Below are 10,001 nucleotides of genomic sequence, written 5' to 3' on the forward strand. Positions count from 1 at the left end.
AAAATTAAAAGCAAATAAATAGTATATTAAATTCTAAATTCCTAATCCAATAATCCTAATTAGCATATAGCTCTAACATAGGCTACAAAGGAATTAAGGTTCCAATCAACCAAAATTTTCAAATGATTGTTCAATGTAAGCTAATCCTAGCTTACTCATACTCCCAAGTATATAATTGTTCATTAGCATTAGAAAGAGAAAATTATCCCATATAGTATTATTAGATTCAAAATTACAAATTTTAGCAACACTTTTAGAAAATTGCATAAATAGAAATTTCATTGCAAGTTATAGCAACTTATTAAAATATATATTATTTTTATTACATTTTCAAAATTCCTCTGTTCTCCTTCCTCTGTTCCCCCTCTTAGACACTCTTATCATCGGCAATCTTAGAGCTCCCACCGGCTCGACTTGACTTTTGGCGATGGGTAAGTGGGAATCTTTGGTTAGAAAGTCATTCAGAACAGGTTGGTACGAAAATAACCCAGCACATAATATCTGGCAAGTTGCAGAGGTCACTCCGCCGTCATTCTGACGATGCGCCGGCGGGAATATTTCAGCAACCCATTTCCAACAATCAAATCAGCAGCACACAAGAGCATCCCGATAACATATAAACCTTAGATTTTTAGCTATTTCTTACTACTTAGTTTCACAGTTTTATTGTATTACTTCTTATTCTTTACATACGCAGTACAATTTAGTTTCCTGGATTATTTGTTTTTTGTATTGTTTTTCTTCTTTCAGTTCTTGTGACTATAGTTGTGCTTAGATATCTTAGTGGTGGGTATTATTGTGTGTTTCTAGCTGAGAGGTCGATAGTGTGTTCGTGTACGTATCTGTTATTCGCCTACTATTTTCATACTGTTGCTTTGTTTGTTTGTCGGTCTGTCTGCTAGTTGGTATGGGGCCTTTGTTATGGGTATTAAATAGTGTCTGTGGGGGTTGATGATGGAGTAGGGTCATATCCACGGGGATTAGAGTTTGGGGTAGTTTTAGAAGAAGAGAGAAAGAAGAGCATGGGTAGGTATGGGGTCTAGGCTGGGTGTTCAAGATGATCAGGTAAGGGGTGGTAGAGGCAGATGAGAGGCGAGAGGATATAGGTTGAGGTCAGGGTATTAGAATATTGGGACCCTTCAGGGTAAGTTCATAGAGTTGTGAAGATTCTAAAGAAGAAGAGGATTAATATTGCGTGTGTCCAGGAGCCTAGTGGGAAGGATCTAAGGCTAGGGATATGGATGGGTACCAGTTGTGGTACTCATGCAGTGAGAGGCATCGTAATAGAGTGGTCATTTTAGTAGATAAGGAGCTAAGAGGGCAAGTGGTAGAGGTTAAGAGGGTAAGTGATAGGCCGATGATGATTAAGTTAGTTATTGGGGAGTTTACTCTGCATGTGTGTAGAGTTCATGAACCGAAGGTGGGTTTGGGTGAGGAGGTAAAAGTAACCTTTTGGAAGGCTTTGGATGAGATGGTGAGAAGCGTGCCTAGCTTGGAGAAGATTATCATAGCAGGGGACTTTAATGGGCACATTGGGGTTTTTCTAGGTGGTTATGGTGATGTACGTGGAGGGTTTAGTTTTGGCAATAGAAATGGTGAGGAGGTTGCTCTGTTGGATTTTATGAGGGCTTTTGGACTGGTGGTTGTCAATTTAAACTTTCTGAAGAAGGAGGATCGCCTGATTACTTTCCGAAGTGCTTCAGCCAAGATACAGATTAACTTTCTGCTGCTTAGTAAGAGGGATAGGGCTATGTGTAAGGATTGTAAATTCATTCTGAGTGAGCATATTTTGACTCAACACAGGCTTCTAGTGATGGACTTGATTATCAAGAAGAACAAGAAGAGTAGGGCTGGAGAGGGTCAACCCAAAATTAAGTGGGGTGGCTTGACGCCTGTTAGTGTGCTGGAGATAGGGGAGAAGGTGTCGGAAATAGGCGTGTGAAAGTGTAGAGGGCATGGATGTTATATGGGATAAGGTGGCCAACTGCATCAGGGAGGTGGCTAGAGAGGTGTTGAGTGTTTTAAGGGGTCGGACAAGATGACATAAGTGGGACTGGTGGTGAATAAGGAAGTTAAGAAGAAAGTAGAGATCAAGAAGGGGATGTATGTTCAGTTGATTGAGATTAAGGATGAAGAGGAGAAGCGGGTGAATAGGGAGGTCTACAAAATAGGAAGGGAAGAGGCTAAGTTAGTAGTTATGGCGGCTAAGACCATAACGTTTGAGGGTTTGTATCGGGTTTAGAGGAGAAAGGAGGGGAAACAAGGTTGTATAGGCTTGCTGAGGCTAGGGAAAGGAAGGGTCGCAAACTCGATCAAGTGAAGTTCATTAAGGGGGAAGACGGTAGAGTGTTGGTGAAAAATGCTCACATTAAGAAGAGATGGCAGGAGTATTTTCATAGGCTTTTAAATGAGAAAGGGGACAGAGGCATTATGGTAGGGGAGTTAGAGTGCTCGGAGGAGAGCCGTGATTTCAGTTGCTGTAGACCTTTTAAGGTTAAGGAGGTTAGAGAGGCTATTCATAGAATGCGAAGGGGTAGGGTGATGGGGCTCAACAAGATCACGGTGGATTTTTGAAAGTATGCTAGTAGGGCAAGCTTAAGGTGGCTAACTGATTTGTTCAACACCATTTTCACGACTGTGAGAATGCTTGAGGCTTGGAGATGGAGTACGATGATTTCTTTGTATAAAAACAAGGGTGACATTTAGAGTTGCAATAACTATAGGGGAATTAAGCTATTGATTCACACTATGAAGATTTGGTAGAGGGAGGTTGAGCGGAGATTGAGGAGGGCCATGTCCATTTTAGAAAATCAGTTTGGTTTTATGCCTGATCGCTTGATGACAGAGGCAATTCACCTAGTGAGAAGATTGATGGAGTAGTACAGGTAAAGGAAGAGGGATTTGCACATGGTGTTCATCGATTTAGAGAAGGCGTATGACTGAGTCCCTAGGGAGGTTCTTTGGAGATGCTTGAAGGTAAGAGTAGTACAGGTGGTGTATATCAGAGCTATTAAGGACATGCACAAGACCCATTCACAAGCGGACTTGTCGATACAAGATCTCCACTGGGACTTCCTCATATGACAAGGAACCAAGAATACCCACATTTTCTAATGGAACCACCAAGGAAGGATCACCCACACGCTTTCTCAACATCGACACATGAAAGAGTGGATGAATAGAACCCAATCTCAAAGGCAATTCCAATTCATAAGACACATTGCCCACTCACCTCAAAATATGAAATGGAACAACATAACAAGGACTGAGCTTTCCTTCTTTCCAAATTGCATCACTCCCTTCAGGGGAGACACCTTAGATAATACCAAATCATCCACATCAAACTCCAAGTCCCTTCTCCTTATGCACGCTTAGGAATTTCGCCGACTTTGGGTAGTCTTAAGCTATGCCGAATCACCTTCACCTTCTCTATAGCTTGGTGAACCAAGTTGGTATAACACAACCTATTCCCCCAACATCAAACCAACCAATAGGGGACCTACACCTCCTACCATAAGAAACCTCAAATGAAGCCATCCCAATACTCGAGTGATAATTATTATTATAAGGAAACTCAACGAGAGGCAAATGGTCAACCCAACTACCACCAAATCAATCACACAAGACCTTAGCATATCCTCTAAAGTTTATAGCATTTTTTTCACTTGTCCATCTGTCTGCGGATAGAAGGCAGTGCTAAGGTTCAGCTTAGTCCCCAAACCTCTCTGAAAGGAGCACTAAAAGTGCGATGAGAATTGAGCACCTCGATTAGATATGATGGAAACTAGAGCACAATGCAACTTTATGAACTTCTCAATGAAGAGCTTAGCATAATTTTCTGCCGAATAGTTAGTCTTTACTGGCAAGAAATGGGTGGACTTAGTCATCCTACCTACGATGAACCAAATCAAATCAAATGGATGGTGAGATCATGGAAGACCAGTAACAAAATACATATTAATCACTTTCCATTTTCATTTAGTCAACTCAATCTCTTGAGATAAACCATCAAGCCTGAAGTTCTCTAACTTCACTTATTGACAAACCATGCGCTTAGCCACGAAATTGGCCATATCCCTCTTCATGTCATTCCACTAATAGATCTCTTTCAAATTATGGTACATCTTTATCGAACCAGGATGAACAGTGTACCTTGACTCATGAGCCTCAGCCAAGATCCTCTCACACAACCCATCAACATCGGGAACTCACAAACTACCTTTCTACCTCAAAATACCATCACCACCAATCTCACAGTCCATCACCTTCTAGTGAACCACATCATTCTTGAACCATATCAAGATAGGATCCAAAAATGGTTTCTCTTTTGCCTCAACACACAGAGATAACTTCACCATCTCTTACCCCATCACATCACCATCCTCTAAGTCTAAGAGATGAACTCCACGATTAGCCAATCGGTGAATATCCTTCTCTAACTCTCGCTTCTCCGCATCCATATAAGATAAGCTTTCCATAGATAACTTTCTAAGAGCATTAAAAACTACGTTAGCTTTACCTGGATAATAGTGAAGACTCATGTCATAGTCCTTGAGCAACTCAAGCTATCTCTTTTCCCTGAGATTCAACTCCTTCTGGGTGAACACATATTGCAAACTCTTATGGTCTAAGAAGATGTTAACATGAACCCCATAAAATAATGGCACCAAATATTCAAAGAAAAGACCACACCCAATAACTCCAAGTCATGAGTCGAATAGTTCTTCTCATGCACCTTCAACTGCCTAGAAGAATAAGCAACCACCTTACCACACTTCATCAACACACAACCTAATCCCACCCAGGACACATCACAATAAAAAACAAAACCATTGGTACCCTTGGGCAGGGTCAAAATCGGAGCTGAAGTTAACTTATCTTTCAACTTCTCAAAACTACCTTCACAAGCATCATACCATTAGAACTTTACCTTTTTCTGAGTCAACTTAGCCAATGAACCAACAATAGAAGAGAAAATTTCCACAAACATCCTATAGTATCAGCTAAACCCAAGAAGCTCCGAATATCGGTTGGTGTCGTGGATCTAGGACACTTCTTAACCATTGTAACTTTCTATGGATCCATTATAATCCCCCCACTAGAGAAAACATGACCCAGAAAAGTAACAACGTTCAACCAAAATTCACACTTAAAAAATTTAGCATACAACCGTTAATCTTTTAAGATATGCAACATAATACAGAGATGATCGACCTGATCTACCTCATTCTTGGAGTACACCAAGATAACATCAATAACACAATGACTAACAAATCCAAAAATTGACGGAATACCCAATCATCAAGTCCATAAATGCCACCAGGGTATTTGTCAAACTAAAGGACATCATCAGAAACTCCAAATTTCCATATCGGGTATGGAAAGTAGTCTCAGGGATATCCACTTCCCTAATCTTTAACTGGTGGTACCCATACCAAAGATAGATCTTAGAGCACCTTAAAGCTGGTCAAAGAGATCATCAATCCTGAGAAGAAGGTACTTATTCTTTACCATACCTTATTCAATTAGTGGTACTAAGAGGGTACTTATTCTTTACCATTACCTTATTCAATTGATGGTAATTTATACACATCCAAAAGGAACCATCCTTCTTACATACGAACAAAACAGGAGCACCCCACGGAGACACACTAAGGCAGATAAAAACTTTGTTAAGAAGATCTTTCAACTACGCCTTATGCTCCTTCAACTCAGCTGGAGCTATTCTATAGGGAGGGATAAAGATAGGATGAGTAAACAAAAGAAAATTAATATCCTCTCGGGAGCGACACCCAAAATATTATCAGGTAAAACCTCAAGAAATTTTATAACCTCGAGAACAGATTGTAACAAAGGACCCTCCGAGTTAGGATCTTTAACCCAAACTAAATGATAGAGATACCCCTTGGAAATGAATTTCTAGGATCTAACATATGATATGAACTTCCCCTTAGGTACTAGAGAACTCCCTTCCCACTCAATAACCGACTCATTAGGAAATTTAAAAATAACCTTACGGGTCTGACAATCTAAAGAGGCATAGCACGACTGTACCCAATCCATCCCAAGGATGACATTAAAATCAACTATATCCAATTCAATCAAATCCACCAAAGTTTTCCTACCACCATCAGATACTACACAACCCCTATAAAATCTTCTAGCAACCACAAAGTCACCCATCAAGGTAGACACTGAGAAAGGATCAGGAATATTCTCGAGATTAAAACCAAAATGAATAGCCACATAAATGGTCACATAAAAAGAGTAGACCCAGGATCAAGTAGATAATATACATCACTAGAGAAGAGTTTTAACATATCAATAATAACATCAGGAGATGCCTCAGAATCCTGATGAGTGGCAAGAGCTTAATGATGATTCCGACCAGTGCTAGAGCCAGAAGTAGAACCCTTTGGTATGAGAGTAGAAGAAGAGCAATTGTGACCTTATTAGGTCCTGAAGTTAACTTACCCAAGGGACAACGCCTTATTATGTGCTCCGACTGGACATAATTGAAACACTGATTCCCCCTTTTATCTCAGAACCAATGATGGAACTAATCACAAAATTGACAATGAGGATAGGATAGAGCTGACTGCGCCCTACTGGCCTGAGATATGGCAACTTGTGCCTTAAATCCACTATTTCTCTGAATACGGCGGTTACCAAATGACTTAGTATATGAAGCACTAGCCATAAAATATGAACCAAAATTGCCCCAGTTTTTCTTATACCATTTCCCACCATCTCTACCACTTTGCTACTAACCTCCACCATGTTCTGAATACCAAAACTTCTTATTCTATATTTCACTTATCTCTGCTTGCTTTTTCTTTTGCTATTCCACTATTTTCATATACACTATAAGTGTAGAGATATCCATATCCTTGTTTAGCAAGGCGACCTTGCTCTCCAAAATCAAATCATAGGATAATTTAGAAGAAAACTTCCTTATTCTAGCCCTCATTCTAGATACTAACTCAGGAGCACAACACGACAATTGATGAAAATTCTAGGCATACTCCTTTACTGTCATCCTGCTTTGCCTTAAATTAACAAACTTCTCAGCTTTTGCCTTTCTTAACTCCTCAGAAAAGAAGCAATCAAGAAAATAACTAGAGAAGTTATCCTACAAAGCGAACTCTACTTCATCACCCCTAGACTGGTCCCACTCCTCATACCACTATTACACAACATCCTTCAACTAATAAAAAGCAAACTCTACACATTCCACATCAGTAGCATGGATTACATGAAAAATCTTCTCCATATCATCAATAAAATTTTGAGGATACTCCTCAACCTTAGAACTAGTGAAAAGCAGAGGATTTAACGTCATAAATTGGCCAACCCTAATGGACTCAAAAGAACTCACAACAATACCAGTAGAACCCAAAAAATGTGAATGAGATATCACCAATTGGGTCAATAGATGAATAGATTGGAAAAACTTAGTATTAGTAACTTTTCTCTGAGGTAATGTGTATGAGTATCACCTTCCAGAGTAGGATTAGTGGAGATAAGTGGACCCCTATAGGGTCAATCAAAAGTAGCAATCCTTGATCGGGTCTGTACCCCAGGGTAGGACGAGTCCCATCCATATTGTTCTTTGGCGGAACAAAAGAGTTTCTATGAGTTTCAGATTATCTGGGAGGCATGATCTAAAAGATAAACAACTGGGAATTAAAGGAGATTCCATACCTTAGACTTTATAGAAAAAAGTAGAACAACAATAAAGGAAAACATTCCTAAATTCCTTGTAGCCTCTTCTTTATAAGTGGGGCGCTCTATACACCCATAAAAGAGACTCTAATTGACACAAATTTATGGATACCCAATGACACCAAACCTAGGATTTGATACCAACCTTGCACGACGCAATAAGGGCTTGGTTATGATTGGTATCTCAAGTCCACCATGGACTGGAGATGACCCCCTTAGCCTAATCCAACATAACCACATATACCTAGAATCGGATGAATACTAAACATATAACAAGACAAAATATAAAAGAATAAAAGATGTTAAGATAAGTCCATATCCAACAATCAATACCAGCAACCAAAATTAATACCGATACCAACCACTAATACCAACACCCATATCCATGTAATGTCTAACAAAGACTCTAACAAAACCAAAGAATATCTAGTAAGGATATGCCCCTAACGATAGCCAAAAACCAAGTCCAAAAGAAATAGTCAAAACATAAGGAAATCCAAAGCATAAAATGGGTCTTGTGAATTATGGAAGCTCACTACTTCAGTATGACTCACAATCTATTGCCCAAATCACCTAGTCACTGTGCAGGAGGAGTAAAAGTTTGGCCAGTTCCTTCATCGCATGGGGATACAACTTTCAAAAATGGTTAGCAGTTGGAGTGCTCGCATGTAACTTAGGGATAAGGAATAAAGTATTGGCATCAATCCAAACTGAGTCAAAATCCATGCACCTGTACATATTCATACATATCAATATATATACATATATATAAGATGCCAGAAGAGGGAACATGACTTAGCATGCAATTTAAAACATTAGCCTGGATTATGTATCTTGACCATCATGAAATCCACCCACAGGCTATCTGGGTCTAGTGTTAACTCCTGGACGACCCTAGTGCATGTTAGTTGTACGAACTAGAGATATCACTACAAACAATGATATTACTCTATTGAACTTTATTCATTAGATTGCTTATCTTGTTTGTTGATTCGTAGGGTTTATCGTATGATCATGGTCTCCCAACCTCTAGCCTTCTACCTAATTGGACATTATAACTACATTGTTGAGCGAGGATGTAATAATCCATTTAGATGCATTAAGATATCATCCTACATGTGAACCAATCAAGTCTTTTAGGTATATACCTATCCTAGTTGCTAATTCAAATTCCTTATTTTATTAAAGAATAAGAACCTTACTCCATTTATACCCACATTCTATCTTCCTATTCCCCCTACCGAGTTCACAAGGTCGATAATATATGTATTCTAAGGGTCAAAAATCCTTAAAATAGTTAAAACAAGGATAAAAAACAATCAATTATGATAAGCAATCCAAACAAACTCAATTCAAAGCAAAAGTAAACATGTTCTTGGCCTTAACCCTGGAAAGGGGGCTTTTAGCCACTAATAGACATAACCATTCCAATTCAATAAACACATGATAAATTTCATTAAAAAGATAAAGTAAATAGAAATAAACCCTAATTAAAGTGCGTATAATGCCATCTCCAAATCTCGAAGTCGTCCAAGGTTAATGCAAACAAGTCTAAGTGTCCTATTTATAGGAGTAGACTCTTGGACGTGTTAGAAATAGGGGTTGCGATTCAATAGCTGCTCAAGTTAAGTGGGGTTTGTAATGCCATGTATGATAAAGTCAAGTAGGGGTTGTGGTGCAACCCTTAGTCTATTCAAGTAGGGATCGCGACATATCTATATCACGAGGCCTCTTTAAAAAGTGCCATTTGACCTCTAAACTCGTTATGAGCCTTTGTTCTTCCATACCAAGCCTTGTGATGTAGTTTTGACTTTATTTATAGCTTTTTAAACATCCATATATCATTAAAATAATCTCAAAAAGCATCATAAGTCATCATACACCATGGATTAGAGCTCAAAGAAACACAATATCAAGAACGGTGAACTAGAAACTCGAGCTAAGAATAGGCTTGTCCATATTGATCTTTAACTTATTGTTTTGACTCTTGGCTTGATTCAATTGACCCTTGAACATTATAAACAAGTTTTTCCAACCATAATTACACAATAATACCATTAGGAACTCAATAAACACATTAGAATCTAGCAAAAGAAACTAGAACCATACCTAGCTCAAGCTAGTAACACTAGTTTTCTCATTTGATTTCTAAGGGACCAAATTAAGTATAAACTTGTTTGAAAAACAACATAAACATTATAATCACATTCTTAAACACTTATATGCTCAATTATATCATCATTAACACACTAAGCACACAATAAGTCCTCAAAACA

At 38.8% G+C, this 10,001-nt stretch overlaps 1 protein-coding gene across 1 annotated transcript; it reads left to right on the plus strand.

Annotated features, from left to right (window-relative positions):
• Positions 1-1,237: 1,237 nt before the first annotated feature.
• LOC107857762 lies at positions 1,238-1,942 on the plus strand. The gene has a single exon (XM_016702589.2). It carries the CDS (start codon positions 1,238-1,240, stop codon positions 1,940-1,942), a length of 705 nt encoding a protein of 234 aa, XP_016558075.2.
• Positions 1,943-10,001: the final 8,059 nt, after the last annotated feature.

This window comes from Capsicum annuum, chromosome 2 (genome assembly GCF_002878395.1).
Source record: "Capsicum annuum cultivar UCD-10X-F1 chromosome 2, UCD10Xv1.1, whole genome shotgun sequence".
NCBI classification, from domain to species: domain Eukaryota; kingdom Viridiplantae; phylum Streptophyta; class Magnoliopsida; order Solanales; family Solanaceae; genus Capsicum; species Capsicum annuum.

Bases quoted from the DNA above. Each gene is read 5' to 3' on its own strand.
- LOC107857762 (XM_016702589.2), top strand. From the start codon at position 1,238: ATGGATGGGTACCAGTTGTGGTACTCATGCAGTGAGAGGCATCGTAAT.